General features: G+C 36.8%; 2 protein-coding genes across 2 annotated transcripts; one reads left to right on the forward strand and one right to left on the reverse strand.

Moving 5' to 3' along the window:
• Positions 1 to 38: 38 nt before the first annotated feature.
• On the reverse strand, positions 39 to 5,458 carry LOC124179248. Its single transcript, XM_046563471.1, has 4 exons — positions 5,273 to 5,458; positions 4,584 to 5,102; positions 3,635 to 4,227; positions 39 to 2,749 (listed from the first exon to the last, which is right to left on the reverse strand). Exons 2-4 carry the CDS (start codon positions 5,092 to 5,094, stop codon positions 509 to 511), a joined length of 3,345 nt encoding a protein of 1,114 aa, XP_046419427.1. The 5' UTR covers positions 5,095 to 5,102; positions 5,273 to 5,458; the 3' UTR covers positions 39 to 508.
• A 122-nt stretch (positions 5,459 to 5,580) lies between these two features.
• Positions 5,581 to 8,999, forward strand: LOC124179251 (thioredoxin-related transmembrane protein 1-like). The gene is made up of 5 exons (XM_046563477.1): positions 5,581 to 5,819; positions 6,334 to 6,495; positions 6,758 to 6,932; positions 7,175 to 7,276; positions 7,364 to 8,999. The coding sequence occupies exons 1-5, from the start codon at positions 5,674 to 5,676 to the stop codon at positions 7,625 to 7,627; spliced, it is 849 nt and encodes a 282-aa protein (XP_046419433.1). The 5' UTR covers positions 5,581 to 5,673; the 3' UTR covers positions 7,628 to 8,999.
• The last annotated feature ends 7,588 nt before the right edge of the window (positions 9,000 to 16,587 follow it).

Consider the following 16,587-nt stretch of genomic DNA (forward strand, 5'->3'; position numbering starts at 1 on the left):
AGATTCCAAATTTTTGTAGAGAAATACAAAGAAACTGCTATGTTGCATCGGATGATAATTCTTTATTTGCTTAAAAATAATGTATACATCAGTTTATTCACATTCAAACTTTTAGTTTTCGAATATACTATCAACAATTGAATCTTGGAAGTATAGGCATTATGTTGCATTACTTTAAAATGGGTTTATCATGTGTCGTAATTAAAGAGAAAGATAGGTGTCTACATGCGATTATCGGTTTAATTTTTTTTTTATGTCGTCAAAAAATTCTGTAACGGCACAGCTTGTATTCCTTATCACACGGACTAAAGATAATGATTATAACCATTGATGAAGGACTAGCATTCACCGATGTATTATATGTAGAGTTAAATAAGAAGAAAATATTTTCAATGCTAACAATTTTTGATTATGCGATATACATTGAAAGAATTATTTCATATAATTTCGTAGAACTTTTTTTTTCTTTCTTTTAATGTATACATACAATTATGCATAGTATCACATTTCAAGAAGCTGGTTTTCTCAGGGGTTTGAAATACCCGTTTGTCGTAGGCCCCAAATGCTGAGGCCAGCTTTGCTGCGACGATATACTTCTGCAAGTCTGTCCTGCCAACATATCTTCAGGACAAACGCATTCTAATTTCATTCTGTAAATTGTCATTTGACCTAGGGGTATTTTCACGTTCTCTCTATCAGTGCCTTCTTGAAGTATCTTGTAATCAATGCCACGTTCTGCCAGGCACTCAAGTATCGTCTGTGTTCGTTCTTTTTTAGTATTCTTCCCACGAGAACCAGGCGATGTAGATTCTTTTCTTTTTCTATGAATACAGTCCAGGTCCTGTTGAAGCAGGATAACAGAGGCATCAGAAGGCGGCAGCCATGACGTTAAAAACACTAAATCAACTGAATTTGAAGGCTTTCCAATTCTTTCCAAAGAAGGCAACAATATGCCAGTAGGCGGTTGTCTTTGTACACCATCCACATATTCATTCTGAGAATCAACAAGTTTTGCTTCTCTCTTTGATTTGATTTTGTTGTTGTTATTATTATTCAGAAAAATTTGTCGGTTCTTCATTGATTCCCGTTTAAATATCTTCTCTATGTTCGCATCTTCTTCATTATTTTTTGTTACCTTGGAAAATATGTCTCTCGTCACCCAAGAATCCTTCGCTCTCACCTCATTCACGACTACTTCTACTTTTTCCGTACCGTTTGGCTCTTTTGGTCTCTCAATGATTTTTGCTATCCAGCCTGGTTGATCGCTAGAATTTCTTATTTCGGTTACATCGAGAATTGATACATTCAGAACAGATCCTTTATGGAGTAGGCGTGCTTCCACAACTTTGCCAGCATTTTCGTCAGTTGAAGATTGATCCTCGTTTTTTTTGGGCAGTAGTTCATGATTTGGCCGCTTGTTTATTTTGAAAAATCTTTCATACTTCCGGCTATTTTGTAAATTTCCGACAGCTATTTCTTCTTGACCTTGAATTCCCTCAGACTTATTTCTATTACCATTGATACTCCGCTTCTGTTGAGTGTCAGCAGAACTGTCCAAGTTTACATCAAATTCCGGATAGCTCAGGCTTTCCTCAACGTTTGTTGTCCGATTGTACTTGTTGTTCTCGGTTTGTCCATTTGTATAATCCATGTTCGGGTCCAATTCATTTTTCACATTGTCTGTATAGTTACCGATTTTTGTAGTATCAATAAAATCGCTGCGCTGTTCGCGGATTCCGTTACCTTTTTCTACATCAATGTCATGGTTTGATCCTTCATCGTAAAGATCGTAATCTTTATTTTCATCATACCATTTGTTGGTGTCTCTCCAATCCTCATCAGAATCAAAATCTCCAGACACGTTGGTTTCAGGGTTGTTACCAACATTGGCAATGCCTGCTTTGAGATCTTGGAAATCATTACCGAGTTTCGAATTCGGATAATAATTGAATTGATCTGCAAAAATATCATTTTCGGCATTCTGGGAGTTGCTCGACCCGACGCGACGGCTTGGGTGAATTCTCAGCGATCTTTCAGTGATGGATGAAACGCGAATTTCTGGATTAGGTCCGTCATAATCTGGGTGCATTTCTGAATATTTCTCAGCCTCCTTTCTGGGATCAATGGAATTATTGTACTCCAACTTTTTCCATTCATCAGAAATATATATTGGCAGCCCAGGAGGTGCAGTGTGCTGACTTAATGCCAACAATTTAGTAGACAGTGTGGAATTGAATCGTAACTTGCAGAGATCTGCTCCCATTCGAGAAGAGAATGACGTAGTTTTGAGAAACTCGAACACGCTTCTGTCTCCTTCATGGTTCAAACAGTCGGCTGACCAGTGTAAGAACCAGTCATTGCCATACCCATCAACGGTAACAGACAATCCTGAAATTTGACCACTCATACTGTCTTGCAGTTCGTTTTCTAACAATGGTTTACCGCTTTTTCCATCCAAAATTGTGGCCACTGCATAATAATACACTGGAAATCCTGGCCCAAGTTGGTGCTTCACCATAAAATCTGGAATTTCATCGTCATTGTAATAACCGGGAATCGGACTACTAATTACTTCTGAATTTGGAACTGTGTAGTTCCATATCTGCTCAAATGATCGCCCATCATAAGCGGTAATCGTGGAATTGAACTTGGCTACTATGATATCTTCTGTGCCATCTCCTGTTATATCTGCAAGGACAGGCTGTGTCAAGATACCTTTTTTCGAGTCATGATATAGTTCTTTCAGCTTCTGTAAAAAATGTCATAGAGGTCATATTAAATCAAATATGGAAAGTGTGAATGATAATTTATTTATATTGTTCATATTGCTTGGCATACTGACTGTAACGAAGCCAGTTTTTATTTCTTTCTTAATTCGATACCAATAGTGTCACATCAACAAGTGGGAAACATGATTGCTAACCAGTCTGATTAAGAGAAGTTGTCACTCTTTCGCACTTTATTTTTGAGTCAACTATGAACAGCTACTATTGATACAAAAATATTTATAAATAACCATTGATTAAGTGGCCACAAGTTACTAATTTTATCTTGACGTGAAGTTTTGGAAATTGAAAAATAATCTGTAAATGTTCAGCTTAACACGTTTTCAAACAATAATTTTGAAATGATTCGTAGAATTTTTATGAAATTTAATAAGTTTTCGCAGGAACTGGAACGATTCATGTCCGAATTAGACTTTGTAAGTTATAAATTAATGATGTATTGAAATTTGATAAAATTACAAAAATCGTACCGAGAAAAGAACTTCCAGTGATGGCATGAGTTTCTAGCTTCGACAAAAAGTACATGTGTGTTGAATCTGAAACCATCAGTTCTTTTTGTTTCACATAATTCACAACACCATGATATAAAAAATGCAGGCTCCTCGAGAACTCTGATACCTAATGGATGTGTCACAATTTTAAACAATTAGAGACAATTTTTCAAGATCAAAACTTTCAACGAAGATATAAATAGTATTTTCTATCTATATCTGGTTATTTATTTATTTTTGAGCGAATCTTCTTGTATCGATAATAACTATTCAAAATTAATTTGAAAAATCAAGTGTGCAAAGGTGAACACCTACCAGTGCGTACAAGTGTTTAATTTCCACAACATTTTTACTTACAAATTCTGCGTAAAGGTCTGAAAATGAAGCGACGTATAGTCCTCCTAGCTGTTCGTGGCTTCCTGTAACTATGACGAGTATTCTTTCCCCGTCTGGGTGGACCAGAGCCTGTGGGGCAAGGAACAACTGTTCCTTGTTGTTTATAGCAATTTTGTGAAGAATGTCCCCAGTTTTCCCAGACACGACAACAACATTACTGGATCTCTTGGTACCTATTTGCATCGTATGAGCAGCAATAATATCTCCGACCTCATCACCGTCTATATCAGCCATGTAATTAGCATCATAAACATCTAGGATTCTGTGATGGTCAGATTTGTCGAAATCTTGAAGCGGCAATGCCCATATCATAGAACCGTCTCGCCCGCTTATAGCGCGCATCGTCCCACCTCGGCCAGCTGCAATGCAGTCTTTAATCTCGTCACCATTGACGTCCATAGAACAATCCAGGGAAAATATTACATGCCAAGACCAGTGCGTCCATATTGTCTCCCCGGTCGTTCCATCCAGAGCAAGGACTCCACCCAAGCATTCAGTCTGACCTCCAAAGTAAACGTTGCACACGTACTGAGGAGCTTCAATGTCACTTAGTCCTAGAAGTGATTCGTGAATGTTGGTATCGTGAAGGCGGGTACAGAGGATTATATGGATGGTTATTTTAAACACATTTTATGTCAGATCATGAAGTGTAATACAAATATGAAATAAAGGGTGAAAAAAATAAGTAACAGTTGACTTAAGATTATTGCACTTCAATAAATTGATAGTATGTAGGATCTTTGAATATATCGATTAATCCTGTGCTCTTTTAAGCATGGTTTTACTTACAAGCAAACGAACTAAAGATACAGACAACGGAACTGAAATAATGCAATCTGTAAAATAAACATAACAAAATTAAAATATGTCTTTACACAGTGAAATATGATTATCAGTGTCAGTTTTAAACCTGTACTGAAGGCGACAATGATGTCGTCGATATTGTCGCTATTAGCATCTAGGCTTCGCAGAGGAGCTTCTGATGTCAATTTGGGTAAAGACCTGGTCCAGACAGTGCTTGCAGAAAGTGATGTACAAGCGGCGATATCAAGTTTAGGAACCTTGGGTTTAATACCTCGTGCAAGCCAGTTCTGTAGAAATGTTAACGGGACAGGAAATACACTGACGGCAAATATGACCAGGGTGATTAGTCCTAAGAGAACGAGCAGCGCTATACTTCCATAGCAGCAGGGAACCAACAGTGCTTTACAATTTGGTCTTCTCCTATCTGTTTGTCTACTTATTTTGCATTTTCTACGGGGTGCCATTAACGGCCTTTTGACTCCTCCTTCGTCATCTATTTTCAGACCTCCGTTTCTTCCATCTCTTATGAACACCTCGTCATCAACGTCACTTAGATCCTCATCGTCCAAACTGTCGCGTACAGCCAACCTGGGCAATGTTGGGTACACAGGCGACATGATTGGCCCTAGAGTGAAAATAATTTTGTGTTTTGTTATGTACAATGTGACTATGTATTGCATGTAATATAGGCAGAATATACCCTATTTTGTTCGAATTGGCAGCTGATTTCATAAAGATTAATATAACCCTCGTATGTACGCACATGCGTAAAATATCTTTCATAATTTTTCTTACCGAATCTAATTGAACCACTTCTGAGAAGTCGATCTACTCTATCAGGCCGAAAAAAGCTTCCACCGCATATGTACAGACGACGTTAGGACGGCTGAGTGACGATGTATCAGGAATGACAGGTGTCGGGTTTTGTATTTTTACGCACTATTTAGTTTGTTGTCACCTCAAATTAGGCTTGCGACACGGCCCTGGAGGGCGCAACGTCACTGGAAGGAAACCATAAATGTGTTCCAAACATTCGTAACATCAACCAAATGTATGTATCTGCTGGTCGTGAAAACTTAAAATAGATTTCGGAACACACCCAACCCGCGGATAATCGAGTGAATACTGAATACTTTCAACTTTGTTAACCGTCGGCGGGCATGCATTGAACTGATAAAGTGTTGCAGTCGGAAAAAATGATTGTTGTACGATATTTTGCCTGTTTTTCTATATTTTTCGTGTTATCGTCAATCCACGGCGTTCTCGGTGGTGATGGAGGCTCGCTACAGCTAACCGAAGACAACTGGAATAAAATATTGGTCGGAGAATGGATGGTGGAATTGTGAGTGTCGAACAAACATTCATCCGCTAGACAGGAACACGTTACTAGTGTACACACATGCATATCATCGATATATCTTATTGCGTGTGAAAAATCACCCGGCCCCCGGTTTTCGCTTATATTTACTACGACGAGTACTTTGTTTTTGATTTTTTTTCGCCCACGTCGAGGCTCTGAAACTGAATTGTTGAAAATTTGCGGTGACCGCATGACTACCAACGCCCGGTTTTTCAACCTCCTCGTATATCGCTTTTACCGCTATCTCGGCGCCATGCCCTGTCAGTTACCACGTTCTATGAGTCATGTAAAATCCGTCCAAACAATTCTTTCTTACCCTACAAATGAATTTAATAATTTTCAAGATAACAGCGGTTTTTAATATGTAGGAACTTGTTTTGTTTTAGAGGTTAGGTTAAGTTGCCAAAAATTGAATTCGGTGTTATGCGCATCTATGATAGGATAATTATTTATTCAATGCAAATACGTTTCTCGAATAGTTTCCTCCTAATTTCAGTTACGCACCTTGGTGTCCGGCATGTAAAGCACTGGAGCCAGTTTGGGAGAGTTTTGCCTCATGGAAAAATGATCTCGGCATTCGGGTTGGCAAAGTAGACGTCACAGATTCACCTGGACTTAGTGGACGATTTATGGTTACTGCCCTACCGACAATATTCCAGTAGGTTGTTCACGCCATAAAAAACGAGAATTTGTATTTTATAGGCACATATTAACTATATGTTGCTTCATAGAAAAATGTATACTAACATGATACAGGCTACAGAAAATGAATGTATTTGTTAGGTAAAATGTTGGAAGGAATTTGTGAAGAAATCAAAACATTATTTGATCCGACTCTATTACTGAATATGTGTATTTTATATGTGATTATTGATCATAAATCTGGTCATCTATACTTCGAATTCATTTTCAATTTTTAGCGCAAAAGATGGTATATTTAGGCAGTACAAAAGTCCACGAGACAAGGAATCCCTCATATCGTTTGTTAAGGACAAAAAGTGGTTACAACTTGAGCCTATTTCCAGTTGGAAAAGCCCAAACTCTATCCAAATGTCTGTAATCAGCTATTTTTTCAAACTATCACAAATATTGAGGGTGAGTAATTTATTTGCATGATTCAGTTTGGCTATTTTTGTACTGCGTATTGATAATTCACTGAAGCCCTGGTTTGAGTCCTATCAATATTGAAAATATTTGCAACATCTGCACTATGAGAAATTTTCTGATTCTAAAAAAAAGTCCTTCAGGAGTGCAACAAATTTGAAGTTTACGAATTTTTTTACCACTTTGGCCAACAGACTGAATTATCTGCAATCGTTTGAATCTGTCGTTTATAGGGAATGCATAACAAACTGATGGAAGACTATGGCCTGCCTACTTGGGGTAGCTATTTGATCTTTTCAATTGCTACAATAATCCTTGGCGCCATTCTAGGACTTGTAAGTATACATCGGATGTTGTTCATCACATTGATAACTTTGAGGCTGATAGCTAAACTGTATTGAGTAAATCATTGTATATTCCAGTTCATCGTTTGCCTGATCGATTTTATATATCCGCCAAAACCAGTCTCATATCCTAGTAAGAAAAAAGAAAAGGATGGGTCTGGCGGTTTTATGCAGGAAAAGAATGAAGGTGACGAAGAATTGGTCGAAAACGTTAAGGATGATTTGGTCGATGAAGATGCAAGTGGATCTGATGCTCAGGAAGAAGATAAGGAGGAAGACGAAACAAAAAGTGTACCCAGCAGCCCGAACGTACGCAAACGAAAGCCACGCAAGGCTGACTAATTATATCTCATAGCATTTCAGAAAAGAAGTATTACCATCTTTAAAGGACGGCTAGGAACCGCAATACTATTGACTAATAATGCAGAAGTTTTTTGCGAATCTTTTTTCATAAATCGTAACGTAACTCGATAACCCATTTTGCATGTATGACCGATGAATCTAGTGTTGCTAGAGTATTTCGGCAATGGAGTGCGAAGGTTTTTTGTCAGGGTATTGAAAATAATCTTATTTGAAGGTTTTAATGCACGTATCTTGTCATCTGTTCTTAGTTGACTGTTGGCATTATCATTGACAGTCTTTTCTTGTGTTGTTCCACTACTTTATAGGTAAAATGAAAAATGTGTACGTTAGACATTTGGTCATTCTCTATTAATAACGACTTTTCTCGGGAATATTTTTTAAATATAACGAAAATTATTTTTATAATTTGCAATTAAATACAATGTTGTAAATTACCGATTGCATTCATCTCGAAATTCATACAGCAAATTTTCTCGGTCAACAAAATCTACCAATGTATGCGCCCGTGATTATAATGCTATTATAAACTGGTTAACCATACTGTGAAAGGGATCCAAAAATTAATATATTATAATTATAATTTTTCTGTAATTACAGTGAGGGTGATAAAATTCAGATTAACATTAATTATGGTTTTGTGCTCTCTGCATACTCCGTATTACATAATACGGAACATTTACACTGTATACCAAGGTGAAAAATTGTACATACATGAATGTCGGGAGGATCCGATATACGTTGTTTATTCTTGCCTGTTCTACTTATTCTGGCCAAATTTGCCTGTGTCGGTTAGATAGAAATGGATAGAATTTCTTTTAGATTCCAATCGTGCAATTAATTATTCCTTTTATGTTTAGAAGGAAAGTTATAATTTCGCGTGGAGTTTTGATCGCAAGAAACAACATACATATATTGATATTCGTCTTCCGTATATTATCACGCGCAGTGTTGGTATGAGTAGTTACATTGATTGTGTCAAATATGCATAGTAGTAAGAGACGAGCGTTAATATTTAATACACAAACTAATGTAAGTTTTCTTCCTTTAATTTAATTTCTAATTTCGCACAGTTTACGACGATTTTCAATTAGGTAGGATGTTTTATACTGCCGTATTATTTTCACATTTCTTGATATACGATGATATTGATATTATAAATATCCTACTACTTCATTACATTCCTACTGAATGAAATTATCCATATAAAAATATGACGTATGGTTGAATGAAAAACGAGTGATATTGATGAGTTGAATTATTGAGAAATGTGTAATGTGCAGGGTAGCCAAAAGCTCTGTAATACTAACTGCCTAAATAAATATATAGATATACAAGGGTGTATCCCATTTTACATTTTTTATCGAATACATTAATTCTCGGTGAATACTACGCATTTTTGGTTGATGAAAAAAATTGAAAATTCATGAAATCGTCACAGATCAAAGAATCGATAAAAATACGTTCGCCTGACTGTATGCAATACGAATAACACTACAATATGCCTTATTGTATGCAAACTACTCGACGCCATTCAACACTAACTAATAACACATATTTCAATGGCTGTTTTTCGGAAGTATCAGTTTTCATGCATGCTTTATATAAGGCGTTCACTGAATTATGGCACCTTTCGCAATCGAATATGGACGAGATAATTTTATCGTTAAGCGGCACCCTCTGCGTCCTACCTTGCACGCGCAACTTAATCCGGCAAGTGGTAGGTACGTAAAGTCGACAGAACTGATGCCAAATTCAGCAAAGTGAATCTATCTCCATTGATTGGACAATAATAATGTTATCTGAATACATGCACCTGGTTTACTGTTAACAGAGTTAGAAATCTTTTCTCGATGCAAAGGATGGGAGACAGTCGAAGAAGTTAATCAAATGATGAAGATATATAGTAGTTCCTATAAGTACTTGAGATAATTTCTATCCATATATTATGTTTAATATTGAACTCGCACCTTTAACTGAAGATGATAATATGTATCTTTAGTCAACGCTTATATCATCATTCCGAAAGAAGATGCAGCTGACGCATAAAAATAATTTCTTGACTGACGTTAGATTTCCGTGGTTTCTTACAAATTATTATAATAAAAACAGTTCCAGAAAAAAATACTGGGAATTTTGTGCCGAATAAACAATTGAAATTCAACTAATATCTCCGAAAAATCGAGTTCTTCAATAAGTAGCGAGTGAAACTTTGGAATTTTACAATTCGACGATTTTACTGTGTCGATTGCGAAAGGTCAAACGGGGGAGAAAGATGTTGGAATTGCCACTCTAAATTGCCAAAGGTATGTGCACTTTGTTGACTTTAATTAAGTAACGAAATTCATCTAACAGAAAAATGTATTTACGTGGAATTCACTGACTAAACTAGAGAAAACCGAAACTATTATATGTTAGTATTTGACCAGTGAAAATAAGTTCACTCGTTTCCACACCACCGCAGGCGGTAGAGCACCCGGCGCGTTTTTTTTTTATTACGTGGTATCCCCAGTAGGCCTACTACACGAAGAATACTTGCAAGATCGATCTTACGTTCTTCGAAACATTGCAAATGAATTTTTTTCACATCTTAATTATGCTAAATTGTTTCCCAATCAATTTGTACCCGCGGAAATTCGCAGTTTGTACGAAATTTTTCAGTTCATATAACCCGCTGACTATTTATTATCGATGAAAGATGACTGCTTTAATTATGGATGAAAGATAATTATTTTGATTATGGATGAAGGGTGATTGTTTTTATCTTATATGCGAACGCCAGTTGACTTTGAATGTTAGCGCAAGGGTTTTTTCCGTATGCGGTATCAGATAATCACTAGAATGGAGAACCTGGTAAATACGCAAAACAATCCACAACTAGACCAATATCGAAAATACGAATCGCTGTAAGACGTTGGCATTTACCTATCGGAAGACGATGTAGGAATCTTTGAAGAAATGGAAACAAATCGAAGTAAAATAAGCACAACGACCAAAATACGACAGAGCTGTATAATTCTACAGTGGAATACAAGCCAAACATGACCTATGAGCGATTCGATAAAAAAAACTCTTACACTACAACGATCGCAATAAAAGACCGTTAAACCAATATAAAAAAAAATACAGCTGAATAAATTTTACTACATTTTGTGATCATGATGATTCTGAACCACATTGCTAAATCTGTGTATCGATGAAAACAGATGACTGACCCTGAACCAGACCTAAACCAGACCTAAGCCTCAAGAATGAAACGTTAATTTTTCAATACAGTCAACTGAACTCAGTTACCTGGAAAAGATAAAAATACAATTAGTGACATATGTCGATACAGACAAAAATATACTGAGCTTAGGTAAGTGAAAAATATAATTAACGAAAAACGAGGCAAAATAATTGGTTGAAACAAACATATAATCTGTTTAGCTGAAACAGGCAAGAGGTTTTATTAGCTGAAACAGACGAAGGTATGGTTAGCACCGTCACATAAGTTCATACACTGACAAAAAATGGGTAGGAACCAACATGATATTCGCTTTAACATTCATTGCGTTGTTTATCAATTGTATCGACGAATACAAAACATTCTAAATTTTTTGAATCAACATCCTTTTCTGCTTCGAGTTATTAAAGTGAATATCTTTTTGGAAACATTTTATGGGTCTCAGTGCATTTGTTAAGAAATCGGTTTTGTTGCCCTGAAACAGAAAATAATACGATCAGTTGAACGAGTATTTCTGTACGTTTCAGATATATTTCATAAATATTTATGCTACGATTTTTCACTATCAGTATACACTACCGAGATTTTTGTTCCTACGCGTTGAGCGCCGGATTTCAAATGCCGCGGTTTCTCTCATAACTGAAAGGTATCAAGTCCACGCGCAAAAGGCGTCGTTGAACTTGAAAATCTTATTATTCGTTAAAAAGTTGCCTGAAGAATTGAAAAATCAGCACGTCGAGAGTGCGCAACTTTTTTATATACTGTTTGCAAAATAGACATGCAAAAAGACGTGTCCAACTTCAGTTATTAATTTACGCGCATGAAGCTGCGTTCAATTCTCGTGATTAATCTACGCGCAATAAGGCGCGACAGATTAAACTGTCAAAAAATTTGTATTTTCTGGAACTTGTCCCAAGAATTCTGTAGAAACCCAATCCGCATCTGCATCTTTTAGATATCAGATACATTGCTATGCGGATTGTTGTTCTCAGATTACAAATCAAATTGAAACTGGGAGGGAGGTTGGAGGGCATGCATTATTGTGTGGCGTGACGGTCGGCGGTCCTCTTCGACGCGAAGTCTTCGAGCTCAGCATCTCTCCCCATCTAGCGTACCACGGAACGCGATAGATGGTCCAGAGATGCGTTTTGCCCATTCAGACGATCACAGAGATTAATCGAATGGAATAACGATCGGTAATGACTAAATAATTGAATTACATAACGACTGAAAAATAGTTGCAGATTTACAATAAATGGAAAATTCAATTTCGTTTATATTCAAATGTTTTCAAATACTCGAGAGACTCGAATACGGAGTCTTTTGGGAAAATGTCTGTGATCGTTTGACGCTGTGGATTACAAAAGTTAGTAACATCACGGTACGTCGCGACCTTCCTACCCTCGCCTGTTTCCCAACGAAGCCACCCAACGGAAAAGAGAGATTCACACACTCATGCATAAGCCCCGCGACGGATCCCAAAACGTCCACCTACCTACCCGGTTACCTATATTCGACCTAAACGATTCTCCATTTTTTCCAACACACATCATTCTTCATCATTTGCGCCGTGGTCACTGACTTACATTTTCGTTGGTTACCTGTTGGGAGCAAAATGTTTTTGTATCGTAGTCTGCCTTCTCGGAATACAGTATCGCGGTTGTATCCCGCCAACTCTAATATTGCATTTGTTATTTTAGTAAATGTTGGCAGACTATCGGTACATTAACCTTTGGTAAAATTGATTAAAACATCCTGAATGCTAATTAGCATTTTTCTAAGCGAGCTAAGCCTGCAGTTGATCAATACTTGTTGGCTGTTAAAAGATTGAAAACGATATATAAGATGCAAATTGATTACGTTACGTTATGCCAGACTTTAGAATTTTATCAATTTGACAATAATGTGGATAATTGAATACTTTTGAAACCTCAGGTGAACCCACCACTTAAACGGCATCATCGGTAAATTCAAACGTAGATTATTACATCAGTTACGAAACACAATTCCATCTCGCGAGTGCCGAGTAAGCGATGGTTACCTGTCGCGATGCTCATTCCACTTTTAGCAACGTGTAAAACGTCTAACTTTAAGTAAGCTACGTTAAATTGCATTGCGAAAAAAAAATGATCCGACTGAAAGTCAAGCACGTTGCGATCGTGAATGAGCCTATCCATGCAGCTAAGAAATCGAAGATTTGTGTAACAATTGTTACCGCCACGCCACGTGACAAAGGAATCCCAGGGAAATACCCGTAACCTAACACATGCAAACTCACCAACGTTGCCGAGAAATGGAAAAGTTACTCGGAAGTCTCTGCTTAAATCTGTAAAAAACAAAACACGACACTTGAATTAATTTAGGAAATTGGCTTTTCAGTTTTCAAATTAATTATTACTGATGTCTTGTTTCATATTTACGAATTCGTTCGGCTTTAAATAACCACCGTGAACTATCAATCAATAATTAAAATAAGTATTGTTACCTCGACTCTGGGCTGTTCCACACTTTCATATGCAGTAGTTGCAGCATCTCAGGTTTATCGGTGAAGCGACGCACTTTTCACATCATTCACATCTTCACTAGTCTCTTATAGTTCAAAAGTCCGCACCGCAATAACACTCGGATTCTACACTCACGTTTTGTGCTACAGCTGTCTGTTTGAACCGAGTGAATAATCTTGCTAACAATGCAATAGCGCATTTGCCGAAAATAAGCCATAAAAATATTAAAATTGACACACGACGCCCAGAGACAAAACACACATCACTGAAATCTGAAGTTACACAACAAACAATGAAAACTCGGGACACAAAATTCACCTTCAACGTTCGCAGGATGTTTTTACTCTAGTAACTCGGTTTTTTGTTAGGCTACACACGGCTCCTCGTGTTTTGTTCACAGACGAGTATGTTGTAAATGCACTAATGGAATGACGTGACCCAACTTGAACCACCGGTCGGAATGTTGAACCGATACCGAGGACGGGTGATCTCAGTTCGATTGCTCGGAGACGACTGATTCTGCTCGGCGCTCCCGCCCTCTCTCCTGATCTTCCCGTGGAGTGGGGGTAGCTGCACCCGCCACCTAGCTGTTTTTCCTCTCCCGTTCCCCATCCCGCGCACGACGATGACGGAAGAGCGACAGAGGGGGGGGGGGGGGAGAATTATTATCTTCTATCCTTTAGAGAACCGATTCAAATCCGTTCACGGGACGCTCACGTCGTTGTTTACGCTCTATTTTATATATTTATGGTCTCACGGCCGGGTGTAAACACCACGCAAGCTACGCGCAACGCGATCTAATGTTTACAAGATTGCCGAAACGTGCGACGTCAGGCGAAGTATCACTTCTCCGGCCACTTACGGCGTTGACTGAAGATATGCAAAGACTCATAGTCTTATGGGACTTTTCGTAATCAAAAATGAACGAGATAAACACATCGTAAAGCGACGTCCTTTGCGTAGTATTTACGCGAGTCTCATTTTCTTAGGACGCCCAGCAGCACAGAGGCTCGATCGCAACCTCACCCCACTCACTATCCTTGGACCGGTAAACACACCGGCTTGCAACCCGCCGCATGCACATTTTTCACACAATTATGTAATACAATGTAGCTGTGTCGGGCATATTTTAGTTTCAAACTAAAAATCACAATTGACAGCACTCATTTTTAATTACGCTACTAAAATTAAATTTGTCACAAAAATTCTCAATTCGATTTTTTGAATTGAGAAATTGAAAGTAATTGCAATAATACGAATTTGCTCATTGAAGAAGATGAATTAATTCTCAATTAAATTATTCCAATTATCGAAATAAAGAACTGATTCTTTATTCATCGTTTCGAATCACGAGAGTGAAAACAAATTCCCAGTATAATTTTTCGAAGTAAGAAATAAAAAATAATTCCCACTTCAATTTCTTGGAGTACAAAAAAATAATCACAAATCTAATTTTATGAATCAAGAAATAAAAAACAATTCAGAATTGATACTTTACTTCTTCATACAAGTAGATACTGGCTTGCCTATCAACGCCAATCTGTATTTTCTATGTAAAAATGAATTTTATCCCGTAAAATATATAAATTTATAAATAAATAAATAAACAAATGAATTCATAATTCAATTCGAGTTTTAGGCTGACACCCCTAAATAATAATAAAAATCTATGTCGCGCACTTTGAACTCTAAATATTCCAAAAAAATATTTTCCATTGACAAGGATGATTATGGCTTGGGACAAAGTTATCTGCATGTTCAATTATAAATACGCGCAAGGAAACTTTCGAGTTATCTTCTAGCTATACTACCATCGATTACCGGTTTCGGTACTCTCTTCATTGTAGGTGGCTACAAATCAAGTATCTCTTTGATCAACCTTTTCAACATTTTTAACTCCACCTTTCGGAAACGTAACAATTATATAGTCAATTCTCACTTCTTAAAATGAAATAAATGTGCAGTGGTGCAAGGTTTAACTATACGTGCTTCAACTTCCTTTGATGCGGAATAGCAGTAGATTATAAGTATGAGTATCTTTTGATAACGGCAGTACGTATAGCCGACAGGATAAAAATTGACTTTACGAATAATGTTGCGTTGGTAACAGGATTTAACGATTTGAAAGTCATCGGATTATTACCCTTGAAAACCACTTATTGAAAAACAACCGTTGATATTTCAATAATGTTATTTATGGCATTCAGAACATTTCAAAATTTGCTCTGAAAGAAAGAGATATTCCCATTTTTTTTAGCGCTTTAAAGAACTACGAATTGACAACAATCAATATTTAGCATTTCAACAATTGAGAGAAAAAATATGGTTTGATAAGTCAATATTATACAGAAGATAAAATAAATTTTTTGTTTCGTCACATTTCTAAAAAGGTGTATGACTGAAAGACAATTTTAAAACCTCATCAGAATTTAAAATAAATCCGCAAATATTTTATTCTTCATTCCACTTAATTTGCAATGAATCTCATGATAGATTCATTTCCATTATTAATATTTATATTTATTCAAGAACTTGCGGAATTTTTCTTAATTAAAACCCAATTATCGTTTACAAATTTTGGGAAAAACTCATAAAATAGGCTCATTCTTCTACATATCTTCAACATGCTTCTAGCAAAGAAAAAAGTGTTTCAGAATTTTTCGGATATTTTCAAAACTTGAGATATCGAATTTCTTCAAATCGTAATCTTAAAAGTGCTCATCAAAGCAAACAAAAATTCTTTATAGAAACATTCTTCAAATGGTTGGAACTAAAAATAGAGCATGTCAATATTTTTCCAAAATACTACGTAAAAAACTTTGAAAAAATGAATTGAGCGTCTTAGAGATGATACTGTCGCCCGCAAAAGATTTGATGTATTCATGTAAATATAAATGATACACGTTCATGTCCTTGATTGACATTTATTTTTCCGTTGTATAATTTCGGCACACATATGTCTTGAACGGGATTTTCTCAACTTTGCAATTTCACCATGTCAACGGTATGTTATCAATGTTTTGCACGCGATAGTTGTTGGTTATGAACTTCGTTTATGGGCGTGTTCAGTTGCTTGGTTGATAATACGGGAATCTGCTAATACCTCCAAACCGGCCAGACCCGACAAACTGTTACGAAAAATAACCCAGGGTTCTCAGTCTTTGTATATCTTCAGTCAACGTATAAAGTCTGTGATTCGTCCCCTGTCCTGA

The sequence above is a fragment of the Neodiprion fabricii genome, chromosome 3 (genome assembly GCF_021155785.1).
Source record: "Neodiprion fabricii isolate iyNeoFabr1 chromosome 3, iyNeoFabr1.1, whole genome shotgun sequence".
Classification (NCBI taxonomy): Eukaryota; Metazoa; Arthropoda; class Insecta; order Hymenoptera; family Diprionidae; genus Neodiprion; species Neodiprion fabricii.